General features: G+C 46.1%; 1 protein-coding gene across 3 annotated transcripts in view; it reads left to right on the plus strand.

The window, feature by feature from the left end:
* Window positions 1-3,184: 3,184 nt before the first annotated feature.
* TBXAS1 (thromboxane A synthase 1) overlaps window positions 3,185-20,583 on the plus strand; it is a 158,458-nt gene continuing 141,059 nt past the window's right edge. Inside the window, exons 1-2 of one of the 3 annotated variants that reach the window (XM_073899271.1) lie at window positions 3,185-3,325; window positions 11,949-12,116. In XM_073899271.1, coding sequence (XP_073755372.1) covers window positions 12,028-12,116 — 89 coding nt within the window. In that variant the 5' untranslated portion in view covers window positions 3,185-3,325; window positions 11,949-12,027. Of the gene's footprint in view, window positions 3,326-11,844; window positions 12,117-14,123; window positions 14,144-20,583 lie in introns of those variants that run through there. The other 2 variants (XM_025854823.2, XM_073899272.1) reach the window with 2 other exon arrangements.

A 20,583-nucleotide genomic window follows, 5' to 3' on the forward strand; every position in this document is an offset into this window, starting at 1 on the left:
TTTTTTTTTTTTTTTTTTTTTTTTTTTTTAGTTTCTGCAGAACCTCGAATAATCGTATTGGCAGATAAGACGGACATCTACTCCAAAGCACTGGGTAGCTGGAGAGTGCAGGGGTGAGACCAGGGTTGGGGTAGGAGGAGCTCATGACCGAGAATGGTAGCTCCTATTCAGCAGGTAAGCAGTAAGCAGGCATGTCCTGCCCAGAGGAAATGCAGGATAGATGTTTCTGGAATATCTGGAAGATATCTGGAAGAGCTAGACAAAGCAAAGTGGCAAGTACTTAGAATGAAAGAACCAAGTTTGAAACAGTTCACATTGCTTCTTAGGGAGGACTGGACAGTTCTGGCCAGTATGGTACTGGCCAGTATGGTACTCCGGTCAGGGAAAGAGGGGAACCATCGGGCCAGTATGGTACTCCGGTCAGGGAAAGAGGGGAAGTTGAATCCTCTCCTGGGGGAAAGAGGAGAGTGTTAGAGACAAAACGGGGGAAATTCATAAATAGAAGCCAAACACTTTGCCAGTATACTGCAGCTCTATATACAGCAGCATCTTCAGACCTGAGCTGTCCGCAGGGGTGCTGTCTTTGAATCTACGGTGTAGATACAGGGAAGATAACCTAGGAGATTTTCTTCCACCTGGATTCTGATTCATTTGGTTTGGGTGGGACTCCGAGAATGGTCCCAGAACCAGCAGCATCAGCATCACCAGGGAATTTGGCAGAAATGTCAGTTCTCAGGCCCCAGCCCAGACTTGCTGAATCAGACACCTAGCATCCTGTGTTTTAGCAAGCCCTCCCGTGTGTGTCTGACACCCTTGAAAGTTCGAGAACCACTGCACTGGAGATGTAGAAAACTCGAGAAGCTCCTTCTCTTAAAAGCAGGCCCCCCTCCATTGTCCCCATTTCTCCCAGAAATACTATCCCATTCCTGTCTCCTGCATCCAGGCTTGGAACCTGGGGGTCCCACCCCACCGTGGAGCAGGGCAGGCACGGACCTACTGACTCAGGGACCCTAGTCACCCAGGAGCTTTGCAGACAAGATGGTTTGCCAGCAGGTAGAAGTCGAGTGTCAGCCCTTCACTGAGAAGTCATCTAAGCAGAAAGAAAGAGCCTGGTTTTTCTGGGGAAGGACAGGCCTTTTTCTAATTTGCACAAAGGCAGGGTTTGGTCCAACAGTGGGGCTCCTTGCGAGGCTCTCTTCTCCCCCTCTGCTTCCCAACCAGTCGTCTGATCCTGCAGTTGTCCTACCTGTGGGACCTACCCGAATCCACCTGGATGTCCGCCATCCCCAACCCCCACTGTCTGGTGCCTCCGCCCTACATCTTAGGTTGCTAGAGTGACACCCCGCTTCCCCGCGCTGTGGGTCTCCCTCGCTTCAGTGCCCCCCAGCCCTATCATCCGTCCTTCTCCACCCCGCTTGGCACACGTCCCTCCCTCCCCATTCCACTCCCTGGTCCCTCACGCGCAGGCTCGCCGCCCACCCGCCCGCATGCAGGCGCAGATGCGCGAGGCGCAAGAACTTTCCTTCTTCTTCATAGCGCGTGGGGTAAAGTCCGCACTCCTCAGCCTCCTATCCAGAGGCCTCCTCCCGCTGGCCCCTCCCTCCTTCCAGCCTTATCTCTCACGAGCCTTCATAAACCCTCCTCTCTAGCCAAACTGGTCTACTGGCAAAACCCCGATAAGATAAGCTAGTAAAATTAGAGCCAGCGAACCCGGAACAGGTACAGGCAGCCACGCGGGGGTCAGGCTGGGCAGCTTCAGAAACTTCACACGCGTCTGAATGGATACTCTCGGGCCTTCAAGTTAAATAACCCCATACTGAGATCACGTGGAGAGGGGTACTAAGTACCCAAGCACTCCATGGTGCTTTCTCTGTACCTCTTCCTTTCCTTATGGGATGCCGTTTGTTACATCTCTCCTACAAGGTCTAGCTTGAGCAGTGACTTTGTGGTTATTTCAACTAACTGATACATTTTACAGAAAAATAACCAAGTGCTCGGATGATGGGAACAAACCTCAATTTATTTCAGGTGCTCTTGCAGAAAGCCTGCCCATTTACCTTCATAACCCAAAGAGCACTATTGCCATCTGGTGGCTGCTACCTGAAACACGGGCATTCATTCCTTCACTCAAGCATTTCGTGAACACCTACTGAGGGACAGACAGGCTTTCTCCTTGCCCCTGGGGCTACACTGTTGAATCAGATGCACACAGCCTCTCTTCTCAGAAGGCTTATGTCTAGAGTATAGAGATATACAACTCGTCAGGCAACTTCAATGGAGAAAGCCTGGGATGTTATGGCAGGACACAAAAGAGCAACTCGTCATCGTGGGTAGTCCTGGAGGTCTTCCTTGAGGAGGTGACATCTGAGTTTTGTAAATGCACAGGAAGGAGCCTGGCCTGTTGGGGGGTGGGGTGGGCATGAGAATATAGAATCGCACAAGGCCTGTCATAACTCAGGTGGGCACAGGGAAAGGGCAGGCTGGGAGCTCAGTACCCAGACTAGTACGGATGGGGAGGGAGCTAGGACCAGTGAAGTCAGGGCTTGACAGAATGTTCCAGGTACAAAGTTGACTTCTTCAGGCAGAGCAAATATGTCTGATTCACATAGTCGATTTGGGACGTGGGGAGTTGATTCAAGTAGCACCACATTCTAAGAGGATCTAGTTAGGTGGACTAGTCTAGTCTAGTTGGGTCTGGATGAGCATCATACACGGATAGCTCTGATGGGTTCCTGGAGCTGTGGACAAGCTCCTGGCTGTGACTTCAGAACAGAGCCCCAGCTGACAGCTAGTGCCATGGGACCCAGGCTCAGCTGGGGAGGGAGCCAGAACACAGCTAGACAGCAGCACCCTATCATCTCACAGGCTGGCTGCTCTTTCTCCCTGATCCTGAGCTCACTTTGGCTTTCTGCAGGGGCCTCAAGCAGGCCACCTTCCACCCTGTTCTAGTAGCGGGCTTCCTATCCAGGAATCACTGGACTGAGAAAATACCCAAGATGGGACCTACCTGTGGCAGGAATGCTATGTGCTCGCCAGACTTCTTTTTCTCCATTTCCAGCCTCCTCTGCAGGTAGGTGTGGCCGCGTCTGAATTCTGGCCAAGGGTATCAGGATGGCTGATAAACATGCCACTCCCAGGCCTGACCTGTAAAAACCTTCCTAACGCCTTTTCTTTTTCCTTTTCCCCTTCACCAGCTGGTCGCAGGATGATCCAGCAGAGGCATCTGCGGGGTAATGGATGGCAGGGCCCCAAAACTGAAGGAGGCTGATTCCCCAGATCACTGCGTGGAAGGCTGCCTACTGAAAGCCCACATTTGGACTGTCCGGTGAGTGAGAAATAGAATTCTGCAGTGTTAAGCCCTTGAGATGCAGGGGCTCCTTGTTACAGTCCCTATTGGATCCATTCTGTTTCCATCCCCACCCCCACCAGGACTCAGATCTTATTTCTGTATTGCTATTCTGGGGCCTGGGCTCCTACAACTAGCTCACGTATGTATTTCCTTGAAAGCACTGTTGCGCAAACTTCTGATTATCTTCTGCTTTGGGGTCCCCATTATTAGGCCCCGTGCATATGTCCCAGTGCCCTCTCTCCTCCGTGTGGGGACTTCACAGTACTGACATGCCCCGAAGACCATTGCGGTCGGCTGTCAAACTCTGGATTCTGGATTCTGCTTGCTGGGCATGCAGTCTGTCTCCACAAGGCCTGCCCCACACCTCCAGTGATAAGAGGTGAAAAATGGCGGATCTGGGCACTGGCTTGCCTGAAAGCTCCAAGACTCGCCTTAAGGCAGTCAAGCCATCTGCTGACTCTCCACGTTCACAGGCAGAGCACTGCGAAATCATCAACATGTAGCCACATTCAGCCACGCTGAATTCGATGATAATTTAGAAAGTGCTAACATCTGACAAGCTGAGATCATGGGTGACATAAATTGATAGAAGAAGCTGAGATGTGAAGGACATAGGGTGGGTCATGTCTGATTAGCAATATCAAGAGCAGCCTATAGTCAAGTGCATCTCCCGCCTTCTGATGAAAGGCACAGTCAAGGTCTGAATGGTAGCCCGGCTTCAGAGCCCCCACTGTGTGACTGGGGCACCTGGTGGCCTATGGATGTTAGACTGTCATCTGATAAGCTCCACACTCATTTTAATAGTGAAACCAGACGGGAAGAGTTGGCCTGAATAGCATTATGTCACTTCCCTGCTTGAAGCCTTTCCTTCAATGGCTCCCTGTTCCTTTTGGAAAGAAAGAGTACATTTTTTACAGGGCCCAGCAGATCTTAGGTGTTCTGACGGCTAGCTAGCCTCCTACATTAGCCAGCCTTCCACTGCCCCTTGCTCGATGCCTCCCAGTCACACTGGCCTTTACGTTCTTCGGGCATATCCAGCACGGTGCCAGGCAGCTCGTACAGACTCGACAAATAAATGCTAATGGATGAATGAGAGGCATGGTGCCCCTGAGAAGACTACTGCAGTCTAGCGGGCGATCAAAGAGCTGCGACTGGGGTGGATCCCTCTCTAGGTACAAGCTCTATGAGATCGGAGACCTAGCGTGTTTGCTGCACCGATGCATTTCCATTGCCTAATGCCGGCTAGCTGCCGGTGCGTTCACCGAGCCAGGGAAATGAATGTAAGAATGAACAGATAGGGCACCTGGGTGGCTCAGTCGGATATGCTGCCGACTCTTGATTTTGGCTCAGGTCATGATCTCAGGGTCCTGGGATTGAGCCCTGCCTGGGACTCTGCCATCAGCGGGGAGTCTGCTTGAGGATTCTCTCTCCCTCTCCCTCTGCCCCTCCCACTGCTCGCTCTCTCTCTCTCAAATAAGTAAGTCTTAAAAAAAAAATGGATAAAGGGAGTAGTGACCAGAATGAGAGAGACTTCACAGGTGGAAACAATAGGGCTTGGTGATTAACTGGATGTGGGGGCGGGGGGGCTGGAAGGAGAAGGAAGAGTCAAGGATGAACCCCAGTTTCTGACTTGGGAGCTGAGTGGAAGGAGGCATGATTTACTGACACGGGGAACACGGAACGAGGGTGAAGAGTTTAACAGAGGAAGGAGGCTGTGACAATGAGTCCAGTTTTAGACGTTTTGAGTCCGTTAGCATCCGTGGACTATCCGTGAGAAGAGAACCAGCAGGCTGCTGGATATATGTCTGACCCTCAGGAATGAGAACTGGGCTGGAGAGAATAGATTTGGGGGTGACTGGCTCATGGATGTTAATTAAAGCTGAGCGAGTATATGAGATCGCAGTGTGACAGACGGTGCGGTAGTACAATGATATATAAAATATGGTCCCTGCCCTCACAACCAATACAAAGTCAAGATGTGACATAGGCCTGAAAACTGGTCATGAACCCCTCCATGTCTCCATAGCAACCCTGAAGAGAGGAGAGAGTTCTGTCCCCATCGTGGGAGGGGAACACACCCAGATGGTTGTTGTCCCCCACACGTCTCACTTCGTGTGGGCCCCCCCGGAGTGGCACTGGGAAATTCTGCTCTAGCCAGTGCAAGCCTGCATCTTCTCCCACCTCTCAGCCACGGGGCTGGAGAGATGACGGAGAAGGCTGAATCAGCCCGTTCCAAACCTCCGTTTCCCTGGTTCTGCCTCTCCACGCTCACCACTCCGCCACAGCCATTCTGGGGGTGGCCATAATGACCCACGTGCCAAATCCAAAGATGCTTCGGTAACCACCTCACTTGACCTTTCGGCAGCATTCACACCCTTGGCCGCTTCCTGCTCCTTACAACTGTTCTCCTGTGGCTTTGGTGAAAACATTCCCAGACCGCATACCCAAGCGCTTACTATGTGTCAAGAGCTCTGCCAAGCGGCTACACGGGCACCCTGTTTTCCTCACAACAACGCTTGTGAAGTGCGTACCACTATCCCCACATCACAGATGACTAACTGATGCTCAGAGGGGTTAAGTAACGTTCCAAACTAGAGAGCTAAAGGAGCCAGGTCATTTGAAAACAAAAAGCTACGTCCTCATGCAGGAACATAGGGTCCCTCTGCGGGTTTTCCTGCTCTCTCAGACCATTCCTCCTCAATTTCTTTTTAAGCTCCATTTGGCACACCACCACCCCCTGCCCCCATGTCCCCTCTTCCCCCAAAGCTGCTGTTCTTGGTGTTCTTCCCATGACCCGCTTTTAAACACTCCACTTTTTCTCTGTGGCCAGTTTATCCTATGGCGTCACCCCCTCCATATACAAATAGCTCTCAAAACCAAAAGCCTTCCCTGCTTCAGATTTCTCTCCTGACCTGGCTGCCTTCTAAGGACCTTCACCTGTGTGGCCACCAGGGGCTCAGCACGCTCACCCCTGAAGCCACACTAATTCTCCAATACTCATTCCTCCTCTCAAGTCCTTCTTGTGGTGCATAGCACACATGGGCTCAATCAGTGGAGCTAGAAATTGGGGCGTTGTTCTCAACAACCCCTTCTTCTTCACTCCCATACTCAGTCAATGTCCAAATACGGTTGATCCTGCCTTCCCAGTAATCCCAAAGTGCAGTCTTCTCTTCCCCATTTCCAGCTCTATGGCTTTATTCAGGCCATAATCTCTTGTTTAGATGGCCAAGCAACCTCTTCACTGGTCTCCCCATCTCAGGTCTGACCCATCAAATCTGTCTCCTGAGGGAAATTTCTAAAAGCAAATCTGATCATGTTATTGCTCAATTTAGGTCCTCCTCTGGCTTCCCATGGATCCTAGAATAATGTTTAAAATTTTTGGCATGGCCCATAATGGCTTGCATGACCTGGCCTCTGAGTATCTGCCTGTTCTCCCTTCTTCCTGCCAGCTTCTGATGCCTTGGAGCAAGAGTGAGCTGTGTTCTCTCGGCTAAGCACATCTGTCCCATTCTCATCTGCTCAGTGATGTCATCTGTCCAGTCTAAGCTCATGTGTCATCTGTTCAAACTTTTTACCAATCCTCTCCCTCCTGTTTTTGACCCCTCTGTGCCCTGTACGTATTTGTTGTCATGGTCACTATCACACTGAGGGCCCTTAGGTACTGACATTTCTGCTTCCCTATCCTCGGAGGAGAGTTTGTTGGTGGTGAGACCTAGGTCTTATACACTGGGATTCAATCCCTGGCATTTAGGGCTTAGCAATTGTTCAATAAATGTTTGTTGAAGGAATGGATGAGCCCTCCTCATCTGACCTCACATTCTCAGAAAGTGGACAGAGAATCTCTAAGATATTGGATGGTGTTGAGGAGCTTGTTGTTTTCCCCTTCCAAAAGGGGCCCTAGTATCTTCCGCGAGGAGAGAAAGCAGCTCACAGACCAAAACCATCCCTCCATCTTCCTTAACTATAGCAGCTCTGTGCCCCAGGAGGGAAACCTAAAGCTAAACTGTATCACAACCATGGGCTGGCTTGGTGAACTATGCGTTTTTAAGCCAAAATGTGACTTTAGATTTAATGGGGAAAACACTAGGTTTCGAGCCAGAAGATTGGGGCCTGAGCCTGGCTTCCAAAAATTATTAATGCATGATTTTCATCATGTTATATCTCTGAGCTCCAGCTTCCTCCTCTCAGAGCCCAGGAATGAAAGGTCCTGCTCACCTACTCCTCAGGGTTGCTCTAGGCTGAAATGAGGTTCTGTGTAAATGTTCTCTGAACTTCTGTGGTGCTGGGTAAGCCCCATTGTCCTTTCACTTGGGGCCCTACTTGGGAGGGAGAATGTGCCCCGTGCCTCAAACCTCCCTGAGACATCAGGCTTTGGGCAGGCCAGCTGGGAGCCTTCAGCAGAGAAGGAAGGCACCACTTAGACATCTGCATAGGCAGTTTTTAAACACAGAGAACATGGAGGAAATACCACAGAATTTATGGAGTGAAAGCTTTAAAAAGAAACACAAGACTTAAGTCAAAACAGTTGACTCAAGTCTGGGGGAGGTGTTTGCCTGGATGTAGGAGAAAATGGGATGGACTTGGGGTGGGTTGAGACAGAAGGAGCCAAGCTCTGTGGGGTGTCCCACCAGGTGGGGTAAGTGGGCACCTCGACACGTAGCTCGAGGGAGGGAGAACTGAAACTGCCTTTAGGGAGGGAAGCACCCACCAGCCTTTTTGGAACGCATATCTTTGGGTGCCCCGCTCCCATTTCTAAGACTTTCACTTGGGATGTCCTTCCACAAGGCCATGGCAGTACGTACAAGGATGTTCACTGCAGCCTCATTTGTAGTTGGGAATGCTTGGAAACAACTCAGATGCCATTCGGTGAAAGACAGGCTAAATGAATCACAACACCTCTGTACCATGGGATTCTAGGAAGCCAATGACATACATCTCTAGGTGTGACGTAGAAGGATATGCATGCTACAGCAAGTGAAATAGACCAGTTGTGGAAGGGCATGGGTAGGATGATCTTGTTTTTATAAAAACTGAGAATATAGACTACTACTACTACTACTACTACATTTGGATTTGCAAAGAAAAGAATGTGAGAGGATATACGCTAATTTGTTGACAGAGTTTATCTCTGGGAGTTGGAATTGTAGAATGTTTTTTATAGAGTTCTAAAAATTTGATTTTTTGAAAAGAAAATATTCAGGGGTGCCTGGGTGGCTCAGATGGCTAAGCGTCTGCCTTCGACTCAGGTCATGATCTCCAGGTCCTGGGATCGAGCCCCACGTCGGGCTCCCAGCTCAGCGGTGAGTCTGCTTCTCCCTCTCCCTCTGCCTCTCCCCATGCTTGTGTGCTCTCTCTCTCTCTCTAATGAGTAAATAAAATCTTTAAAAAAAAAGAAAATATTCAGAGAGTAAAAGCCTGATGTTTAATTATGATAAACATCATGGCGACAGTCTGTCCTCCATTGTGGAAAAACCCCAAAATGTCCGTATATAGCATCATAGATTTCAAGATTGTGATACATTCCTAATCATGTTACTCCCTGATAAAAATCCTTAATATCTTTCATATCTGACCCTCCCACTCCGTCTTGGTTAATTTACTCTCTACAATTCACTGAGTGTTATTTCTGCTTTGATGCTAGTGTGTAAAAGGGTGTGATGATCTCTCCACAGCATTCACAGCTCCTCCAAATCACAAATCACATAGAAAGGGCTCCAAAAATATTAGTCAGAGGAATGAATGAGTGAACTCAGTCACTTGGGGAGCTGGCAACCCCTCAAGGAAGTCAGACCTCTCGGAACTGGCCACTAACATTCAGAGGTGCTCTGTGAACGGGGCAGGGCCTGTGCCAGGCGCAGGCGGTGACATGAGGAATGTATTCTAGATGAAAAGCCTGAGGCGGGAGATGGGAGACCCAGGTTCTATCACTAGGCAGCTATGGGACTTTTTACCAGTCACTTTCCCTTTCTGGGTTTTTATTCCCTCCTCTGTAAATCAGAGTTGGGTTCAGTCAACATTTCTCAAAGCATGTTCCTAAGAACACTACATCTGGGATGTGTTCACAAATGCCCCTTAACAAGAACTCTGTGGTCAAATACAACGCTGCTGTCTGCATGCCACTCTCCGAGCTTCACAATGCACATTAGCAAGTTCAAGTCTCCGAGAGGTCTTTCAGGAAATAAGCTTACTTATCGATGCTTACACCAGCATTTTCTTGTATTTATTTTACCTTGGAGTCTTTAAAAAAAAAAAAAAAAGTTTTTTTTCATGAGCATCTCTCTGATACGTCCGCCGGCCTTAGTAATAGCTGAGGTCCTTCCAACTTTCTGAATCCATGGCCATGATGATTTGCTTCCTCCACACTTGGTAGCCCTGCCCCCCAGACCCCATCCGGTGGCTCCTGTGATTGAAAGCATTGTATTTCAGATGACCCTTGATGAAGCACAGCTCTGTTTTGTAAGCGGGGAATACACAGATCCCTTACCATCTCAGCACAGTCCTGATCGCATGGGACAGAGGAGATATAGAATATGGAGAAGGGAGGGGACGTCCAAAAGGGCTGGGCTGGAGTGTGGGGCACTTGGGGTGCAGCTCTTGGGGGCACCTAAGTAGGAATGAAAAACAGGGAGGCAGGGCAGATCGTCAGAGAAAAGGGAAGTATTGAGAAGGTACTTGGTCCTTGTGTGGTTTGCTATCCTATTTGTGGCTGTGGTTCATCTCTTCCTCTGGATTTAAATACCATTTGTATATTGATGCCTTCCGTATTTGAATATAATCTTTTGATTAGGAAAATGGACTTTGGAGTCATACATCCCATGTCTGAGTTTCTTTTATAAAAGGGGGTTACTATAAAGCTTGGCCACATAGTGTTTTTTGTGCAGATTGAATGAGTTAACACATATGAATGCTCTTAGAATAGTAACTGGCACGTAGTTAGTATTCCATTAATGGCATTATTGTTATTAATTATTATTTATGTTTTCAGCCAAGATCCCTCTCCAACTTGACAGCTCCACTCAGATGTCTCCCAGGCATTTCAGACTAAACAGGACCCAAACTGAACTCTTGATTTTTCCCACCAATACCCCATCTTCCCCATCTCAGTAAATGTCACCTCTATACATCAACCCACAGCTCAAGTCAGGAGCCCAGGAGTCAGACTTGTTTCCTCCTTCCCCTTCCCTGTCACATCCCATCCACTGGGAAATTCTGTGGTCTACTCCTAACTAACGTTCAAATTCATCTACTTCTTTCTACTGCCATCCCTGCTCCATCCAAGCAGGCTCATCTTGGGACAAGTGAATAGTCTTCTGAGTGGCCTCCCTGCTCTTCCTCTTGCTCCTTTCCAACAAATTCTCCACGCACAGCCAGAATGCTTTTACCAAACATAAATACGAGCATGTTAAAACCCTAAGTGGCACGTAAAATGAAGCCCACGCTTCTCACTGTGGTTTTGTGCTGTCTAGCCTCTGGTGACGGTATCCATCTCTTAGGGAAGAGAGGCCTCCCCAAGCTGGTCTGCTCTACTTCAGTAGGACTGGCCTCTTTCCAGTTCCCACCACGGGAATTCTTTCCCACCTTAGAGCCTCTGTCTGTGTCACCCTTTTTGCCCATGGCTCTTTACATGATGGACTCCTCTTCAAAAGAGAATCTCAGCTCCAAGCTTTCCCTTTCCAGACAGACTTCCCCTGCAACACTCCCTTAGTAGGTCTCCCCAGTTGTTCTTAGTCCTAGCCCTGTGTTCGTGACCTTCACAGTACGGCTCTCAACTTGCAATTACTTATTTATTTGTCTACCTGTTTATTGTCCTTCTCTCCCCTGAGACATTTTCCCAGAGCCTGGTACAACTTCTATTTTTCAAACACTGTCAGCTCAGCACAGAGCCTGGTCCCCCATATATATTGCATGAATGGATGAATATCCTGACTCACTCTCTGATACATCCTCCCTATTACTAAAAGTGTAATACGCTAATAAGCAAAAAATGATTCAGTCTTCTTCAGTCAGATAAGCTCAGAACTGGAACAAAGGACCCATGCATGAGCCTGCGGACGCACTTTTGGAGAAATCCTCCAACCCATGATGAGAATGCTGACGCAAGGCAAGATCTTTGGTCTGTTCCATTAGCCAGTCACCAAGGAGCCCTCGGACCCCAGGAACCAATGGACTTTGTGGGATGGACGTCCTCAGTGCCACCAGCATTTTCCATCAGGCTGATATCTGATCCCAATTTTTTCTGGGACATTCAGAATCTCCAGACCCCATATGTTCATTGAATTATGAATTTATTTTTTTGAAGGGGAGTCTTTCTCCATAGACTACTGGTCGGAGTAGAAATCCGTGATTGCAACCATTTAGTGTCTCAGCAGACATGGGACCAGTCCTTCTGCTAATTCGCTGGGAAGTTAACATAAATGTTTATTGACAGTGCAGTCCTCAAGAAAATAAAGTTGCTGATTCATTGCCTTACGCTGAAACCCTGTGTTTTTTCCCTCCTCTTCCTTCCTCTTTATAAGGAGACACTCTGACGGACAGCACACTTTGGGGCCCCCCTTGACGTGTTGTTGTCTTGGTTGCCTGATCCTTCTTCCATCTGCAGATCGTGGTCCCTGTAACAGCGGGGGATCAGCCTCCCTCTTTCCTCTGGAGGATCGCCCTTCTAGAGACTCTGAGGAACAATGGAAGTCTTGGGCTTTCTCAAACTGGAAGTGAATGGCCCCATGGTGACAGTGGCCCTCTCAGTGGTCCTCTTGGCCCTCCTGAAATGGTAAGTCAGCCAGCAAGTTCCCATGACCGTGACATTGTCGGTAACAGCAGCCCTGGAGCTTCGCTGGAGCCAGGGCGGGGGATGTGGGAGTGTGTTTTTCTTCTCTTCTAATCTAGAGGGAGTTGAGTATTAACACAGCTTCAGAATTAAAAGCAAACAGCCAGGTTAATCTTTTGCTAAAATGCATGAGATCGAGGTGTCAGGAAAGGCTGGTGATTCAGTGACTGAGAACGCTACACATAATTAAGTTTGAAAGATGGAAAAAGAACAATATTGGAAAGGTTTGGGGAGAAGTTATTTCCTCATATGCGTTGTATCTTCTCACCTTGCTTTTCTGAGACCCACCCCCTGTGGTGGATGTGCTGTGGATTCAGCCTCTCGGTTCATATGACATTAAAAACAAGAAGGACGTAGGAGCTGTCTGGCAACATGGGCCACTTTGCAGGAGGCCACTGGTCAGGATTTCTGTAGGTTTAAGGACAAAGTGGTGGAACTAATTTCCTAGTTTTCTGCTATTTGATAGAAAGGAATGGATTCTGATGAACGGAGTGCATGAGACCCTGAAAGGATCTCAGATTTAACCTGAGAGTAGCTCCCTGTTATCTGGTTAATTCCACAGGAGGCTTTTCAAAGTTTGGCTCTGCCCAAGGCCTGTGTCTGTAGATGGAAGGGCCCACAAGATGCTCCATTTATGCATATTCACCTGGCTGGTTGAACTTACTATAGTCACCCACTCGATCCAAAGCACCTGGATTTACGTGGCTCCAGTTTTTGAGGGGAAAGTGGAAAAATTAATGGAGAACTCAAGTTTGAACAGAATTTCAATTTATGTTTCCGGTGGTAATAAATTCTCCCCTAGATTAATAACTGGGAAAGCACTTTGAAAAGCATCAAGCATTATGCAAATGTGAGGTATTATTCTTTTGGAATTTGCATAGCTGAAAATGGAATTCACGTTTGATGTTCTATGATGATGAAATGACTTCTTGGAAATTTGGCTCTGAAACTCAGCTTCAGTCCCATTGCTGTTTTTGCTTTTTAACTGGTTTAATTATCTTTTGAACTTTTCTCAGTGTAGCTTATCTTGCCTTGAAACCAGCCATATACAAAACCAGGAGCCACGAGTAGCTCTCTTTCCCTGCCCCACCCCATTCACCCATCTCAAAGTGTTCCTGTGCTCAGGGATGTACACACCACAGTGCCGACACATAGTAGGTGCTCAGTAGATGGCAGCCGCCGTCATTAACTGCCATCTATGTAAGCTAACTGCAGAGGAAAACAAGTCTTTAGTGCTCCCGGTATATTTTAAATTTCTTCTTCATATAATTATGAATCTATTTTCCCATTGATAGCTATGTTCTGACCATGGTTCTCAAAGCGTGTCCCGCCTGAATCCTCCACACCGTTTCACAGCGTTAATGTTGGTACTAGAAACTTTTCTACACGATTCTGTCTTTGTTTTGTTTTTTTTCATTTCTGTGTTCTCAGCTCCCAGCCCAGTGCCTGACTTACAGCATGGCCTCGATAAATGTCTGATGAATGAATGAATGAACTGCATATGCTAATGTTGCTCTGGTTGTGGAAAGGGGCATGTGTCCTGCCCGGATGGTTATAATCAGTGTAGATCAGGAAGTCGCCGACAATAACACTGCACCATTCAGCAAGGCAGCTGTGCATCTGTAATCCACTCCCAGGGCCATATTAATAACCTGGGTCAAAGACACAGAGATTAGATAAAGGCATGAAGCAGAGGTGGTAAATAGGAAGTGAAAGCGGACTTCCATGTGCTATCTCAAAAATATTTGTTGATCTGTTAATGTATGCCAGGCATGGAGTGGAGGCTCTCTGGTACAAGGTCAGGAAACAGGAGGTCGGGATCAGATGCCCAAGGCAGGGGGATACCTGGAGGCTCTGGGGGTAAGCATGGTGTCTGGAGGGAATCATGCTGAAGGAGAGCAGGCAGCAGAAGATGGTGGCTGTGGCCGTGGCCCTGGAGCTCCTGGGTCTACCCCTTGATCCAGCTCAAGGTAACCATTCTCAGGCTCTCAACCCTCCTCTTCCAGGCAAGGCTCTAGGTAGCCTCTGAACAATGGACTCCTGCTTGAGTGAGGTCGGGCCTCCCCTCCTGCTTCATTCTTTTGAGAGGACTTGTGGGAGAGAGAGGGGTGCTCAGGGAAAGCTGGAGGTGGACAGATCCCCATAGCCATCTTGCTCCTACGAAGAAACTGTGGAGGGCGGCATGTCCTCACCATTCAAATTCCTTTGTCTTTCCTTTGAGAGTCATCTTGGCCATTGGGCCAGGTAAGATTGTCATGGAGAGCCTCAACTCTGAGAAAGTAACATTAGGAGGACGGCTTCTTGCCTCCTCAACTGGCCTGAGAGTTCCTGCCAGGGAAGGGTGAAGTCTCATGTCTCATGGCAATTCCAGAAATCTCTATCCATGGCACAGATGTCCTTCTAGCATTTGGTTTAACGGGGGTAAAGGTGAGAGGTACACATTCATGAGCCCAGCACCCAGGACTTAGGGTTCGGTTCCTGCCTCTTTTGGCAGACTCCTCTCCCCCATCCTAACCCCATATCTTGTTCTGAAAGTGGTCATGTTGCTGCATGCGTCCTTTCTTTGCCCTTCCATGCTTGGAATTCCCTTCCTCTTCTCTTTCCTTCAGTGCTCAGTTCAGGGGCACCTCCTCAAGGAAGCTTCTCCTGTTTGTCTAGGGCACTTACGAGCCCCCACTCAGTGCTGCTTTTATCATATCTCTCACCAACCCCCCACCCCCCCCAATGCCCAGCATGTGGTATTGGTGCAGGTGCATAGTAAATGTTAACTGAAGACTAATTCCAGCCTCTGATCTCTGCTGGTATTTTTCTTGCTGGTTCTTCTCTTAGCCTTCACAGATCAGTACAGATCTTAACAGTTGTGCCTACTCGAGTCACCCCTTTTCCTGAAAGCCTGTTGTGTTTTCAGTTTGTACCAACTCGGTGACCCCTTTTTAAATTGTTGCAGGCTTGCTGTTTCTGTAGCCCCAGCCACCTTGTAGAACAGAGACCATGATGTGTACTTAATAAAGGCTTCTTAATTGTGACGTGTATATGTGAATTTGGAAAGAAGAAGACAAAAGAGGCAATTTCATTTAAAAAGAGACCATTATAAAATAGGCATAGCATATTGCAATAGTTTTCCTCAAGGTGCATTTGACACAATTTTCAGCAACACTTATTTAAATCTACAGTTGATGGGGTATCAGGAGATCAGAGCTGCTCCAACCGGGGCTGGAGATGGAGCAGGCATATAGAATGTATTAGTCCTAAGTACGTGAAGCACATACAAAGGTGATTAACACACATGACAAGACATTTTCAAAGCTCATTTTTCTGGGTAAAATTGTTTGAAAGTCTTACTTCTGGAAGAGATTTGATGTACAAGAAATAAGTTGTATGAACTCAATATTGCTAGAGGCAACCTTAACTTCTAGTGTATTTAAACTTTCAAGCACACCTAATACTTGGCAGCTGGATTCCCGTTGGCAAAGATTGCATTATTCTTTAAAAGAGTATAAGGAAGTGGCCCAAATGTTAACAGTTTTTCTTTCTTGGTGGGATTACGGATGATTTTTATTTCTTTTTTTAGTCTTTTGACAGCTTCCACATTTATTTCATGAGTATGAATTACTGAGCAAAAAGTACAAAATAAAAAAAGAGAGAAACTTTATTAAAAAGAGGGGGAAATTGCTCTTCTCTACTAGTGAAGAGGAAACCAGTTTTATGCTTCGGGTGTGGCATTTTCAGGACTATAATCTCATTATTTCTACCAATAGAGTAGAATGTACAAAGGGAATTCGGAGTAATGGGAGAGCTTCTTGGCTAATGAGGCAGTGCAAAAAGCACTCCATTAGGTAGCTAAACAGTCAAAGAAGGTAAATACATGAATACACTGGAAGTTGAGAACTGCTGTCTTGGAAAGATGCAAGGGCTTTTAATGCCAGGCTGCATTTAAAGGTCAGGAGCCTAAGACTCAGAGGGTATGAATCAACTGGTTGTTAAAATAGGAATCAGGCTGCTTTAGGGCTCTGATCAAGTCTCATTCTAACACCAGGCTAAGATTGGTTAAGACCAATAAAGTGTTATTGGTGATTATTAAGACATATGACTATAATGAAAATCACTGTACCTGGAAGTGTCTTTCTCAGAGAGCTTGCTTTACATACGGGAAGACTAATTCTAAGCCCAGACCGTGTCTAGCAATCTAGATAATCTAGTCCTAGACTATATTCAAAAGAAACCATTGCTTTCTGGGAGGCAAGGAAGGCTTAATATCCACCAATCACTCAACATGATACACTGCACTAATAGAATGGAGCAAAAAACCATATAATCATCTCAATAGATGCAGAAAAAGCACTTGACAAAATTCAACTTCCTTTCCTGATAAAAATTCTCAGTGGATTAGGTATAAAAGGAATATAACTCAATATGATAAAGATTGCATATGACAAAGCCCACAGATAACTTTATACTTGACAGTGAAAAGATGAAAAATTTTTTCTCTAGGATCAGAATAAGACAAGGATGCCCACTCTTACCACTGCTATTCAATATAAAGCCAGAAGTCTTAGCCAGAGCAATTAGGCAAGAAAAAGAAATAATAAGCATCCAAATTGGAAAGAAAAAAGTAAAACTGTTTGTAGATGACATGATCTTGTGTGTAGAAAATGCTAAAGACTCCATTAAAAAGCTGCTAGAGCTAATAAATGAATTCCATAAAGTTGCAGAATACAAAATCAAACATATAAAAATCAGTTACATTGCTTTATACTAGCAACAAACTATGTGAAAAGAAATAAAGAAAAGAATCCCAGTTACAATAGCATCAAAAAGAATAAAATACTTAGGAATAAATTTAACCATGCAGGTAAAAGATCTGCACACTGAAAATTATGACATTGATGAAAGAAACTGAAAAAGATACGAATAAATGGAAAGATACCCTGTTCATGGATCAGAAGAATTAATATTGTTAAAATGTCCCTACGACCCAGAGTAATCTATAGATTCAATGTAATCCCTATCAAAATTCCAATAGCATTTTCCATAGAAATAGGAAAAAAATCCTGACATTTTTATGGAGCCACAAAAGCAATCTTGAGAAAGAAGAACAGAGCTGGAAGCATCACACTTCTGGATTTCAAACTATATGACAAAGCTATAGTAATCAAAATAGTATGGTTCTGGCATAAAAATAGACATATAGACCAATGGAATAGAATAAAACATCCAGAAATAAACTCATGCATATATGGTCAATTAATTTTTGATGAAGCTACCAAAAACACAATGAAAAATGGATAGTCTCTTCAATAAACGATGTTGGGGGAAACTGGATAATAACATGCAAAAGAATGAAACTGGACCCTTACCTTATATCATATGCAAAAAATAGCTCAAAATGGATTAACAACTTAAATGTAATACCTGACACTGTAACACTCCTAAAAGAAAACATAGGGGATAGCCTTTTGATATTGGTCTTGGCAATGATTTTTTTGGATATGATACTAAAAGCACCAGCAACGAAAGCAGAAATAAACAAGTAAGACCACATCCAACTAGAAAGCTTTTGCACAACAAGGAAAACAATCAACAAAGTGAAAAGACAACCTACAGAATGGGCGAAAATATTTGCAAACTGTATATCTTAGAAAGGGTTAATAACCAAAATATATAAGGAACTCACACAACTCAATAGCAACAAAACCAAACCAAAATAACCCGATCAAAAAATGGGCAAAGGAACTCAAGAGACTTTTTTTTTTTTTAAAGATTTTATGTATTTATTCGACACAGAGAGAGAGACACAGTGAGAGAAGGAACACAAGCAGGGGGAATGGGAGAGGGAGAAGCAGGCCTCCCGCCGAGCAGGGAGCCCGATGGGAGCCCGTTGCGGGGCTCGATCCCAGGAGCCTGGGATCATGACCCGAGCCAAAGGCAGACACATAACTACTGAGCCACCCAGGCGCCCCGAGACACATTTTTTCAGGGAAGACATACTAATGGTTAACAGGTATAGGAAAAAGTGATTAACATCACTAATTATCACGGAAATGCAAAGCCAAGCCAAGAGCAATCACCTCACACTTGTTAGAATGATGATCATCAAGAAGACAAGAGATGACAAGAGTTGGCAAGGATGTGGAGAAAAGGGAGCTCTCGTGCACTGTTGGTAAGAACATACATTGGTGCAGCCACTATGAAAACAGTAGGCAAGTTCCTCAAAAAACTAAAAATAGAACTACCACATGATCTAGCACGCCCACTCCTGAGTATATATCCAAAGGAAATGAAATCGGCATCTTGAAAGGATATCTGCACTCCTGTGTTTGTTGCAGCATTATTCACAATAGCCAAAAGATGGAAACAACTTAAATGTTATTGTCCCATGAATGGATAAATTGTGGGTCTATATGGACAATACTATATTATTCAGCTTTTAAAAAAGAAGGAAACCTGCCATTTATGGCAACGTGGATGAACTTGGGAGGGCATTATGCTACATGAAATAAGCCAGGCATAGAAAGACAAATATGGCATGATCTCACATAGATGTGGAATCTAAAGAGTTGACTCACAGAAGTAGCGAGTAGAATGGTGGTTGCCAGGGGCTGGAGAGTGGGGGGCATGGGGAGATGTTGGTCAGAGGGTACAAACCTTCTGTTATAAGATGAACAAGCTCTAGATATCTAATGTACAGCATGGTAACTGTAGTTAGTAATAATGTCGAATACGTGAAATTTGCTAAGAGGGTAATCTTAAGTGTTCTCACCCCCACAAATGGTAACTATGTGAGGTGATGGATATGTTAGTTAGCTTAATTGTGGTAATCACTATACGAGGTATACTTATCTCAAACACCCCAAGTTGTATACATTAAATATATACAATTTTCATTTGTCAATCATACCTCCATAAGCTAAAACAAACAAACAAACAAACACCACTGGGCTGGTATAGAACCCAGCTGAGACCTCTTGAGTTTGTCAGAGCAAGGAAGCCACATAGGTGTTCCCTGGTATAATCAGAAGGAGAGGGAGAGGTGTCTAGCTGCAGAATGAGGGTATTTGAAGATCAGGTTGGCCACCATTTCCCAAGTTCTGTTCCTAAAAATGTTTGGGACATTAAATAGAAGGCAAGCCTTCTTGAGATAAATAGCATATCAAAGGTCCATAATGTTCTGCAGTAAAGAAATCTGTTTAACTTCATTTAACCCAGTTTTTCCTGAGCTTACTGTATTAAGAAATGCAGTGTATGGCCATAGTGAGAAGGGCGGTCTCGACCAGCTGAGACATTCCCTTGAAAAGAGTGGTCAGACATGTTGGTGGTGGTCAGGCGGCTGCGTGGCCTGGTGGAAACAGAGGGGCTGCGGAACAGAGGAATAAAACATGCGGAAGATCCTTTTGCAAGCTTTGAGGCTCGAGGGTTGATGATGGTTACTTCAGGGCATGGAGGGTGTAGAGTCTAGAGGGTAAAGGAGAGCCAATGTGCAGGCTGGTTCCAGTTCAACACTGAAGTAAACGAATAACCCCTGCTGTCTGACAATGGCAGGAATGCTGCCCTGGGAGGTGGTGAGCATCCCTCCACATCCACTGGGAATGCCACCAAAGCACTTCCTGCATGGTGTGGGTGCTTGGACCACGTGTCCACTGAGTGCCTTCTGGATCTAGACTCTGTGCAGGGGCCAGTCTGTACGGAACCAGCCATTGCTGGTGAAAAGCAAGTCAGATGAAATTCAAGTGGTCCACTAGGAACTGCTCCCTCTTCTGCCCGGACACCCTACTCATCCTCAGCAGTAGTTCCAGGGGAGAGGAGACAGTGTCCCAGGAGCTGGGAAACACTCTCACAAAGCAGCTTTTGGGGGCCTCATTATGGCTTCCTGCACGACTCTATTCTTGCCTTCCAGCCATTGCTCCTCAGACTTTCTGGGTCGCCAGCTTTTCAGAGGTGGCTTTGGGAAGCAGAAGGGTCTGGGGCTGGGGCAGGAAATATAAGGAAGAATTTACGTGGCAGAGGAAAGGAGGGAGAAAATTTCGGGGGAGGAAGTGTCACAATGTCAGGGTTTGTAACATTTGGTGGGACAAAACATTAAGGGTGTGAATAATGGACACATTTTAGAAATACATCTTAAAGGCCATGGACAATTTCCAGTGCCCCAGAGCATCTAGAGAAGGATGTGCGCTAGTTCCCTTTTTAATTTTTTGTACTTTTTCTTTAGGATATGATGGGCACTTTGGTTTAATAACTCAGTGATGAGCTTGGAGATAAAATTGAACCTGCTTAGGAAAACTAGGTCTGTGCTTCCTCAAGGACCATTTTCACAGAATATTATTTTTTTGTTTTCTCTCTTTTAAATAGTTATACACAATATCCCTAGCCTTCCCCTCACTTTATTGATTTTCCAGAATGAGAGTACGAGGCG

The sequence above is a fragment of the Callorhinus ursinus genome, unplaced genomic scaffold, assembly GCF_003265705.2.
Source record: "Callorhinus ursinus isolate GAN/ISIS: 27379988/994484 unplaced genomic scaffold, GSC_fseal_2.0 scaffold12, whole genome shotgun sequence".
NCBI classification, from domain to species: Eukaryota; Metazoa; Chordata; class Mammalia; order Carnivora; family Otariidae; genus Callorhinus; species Callorhinus ursinus.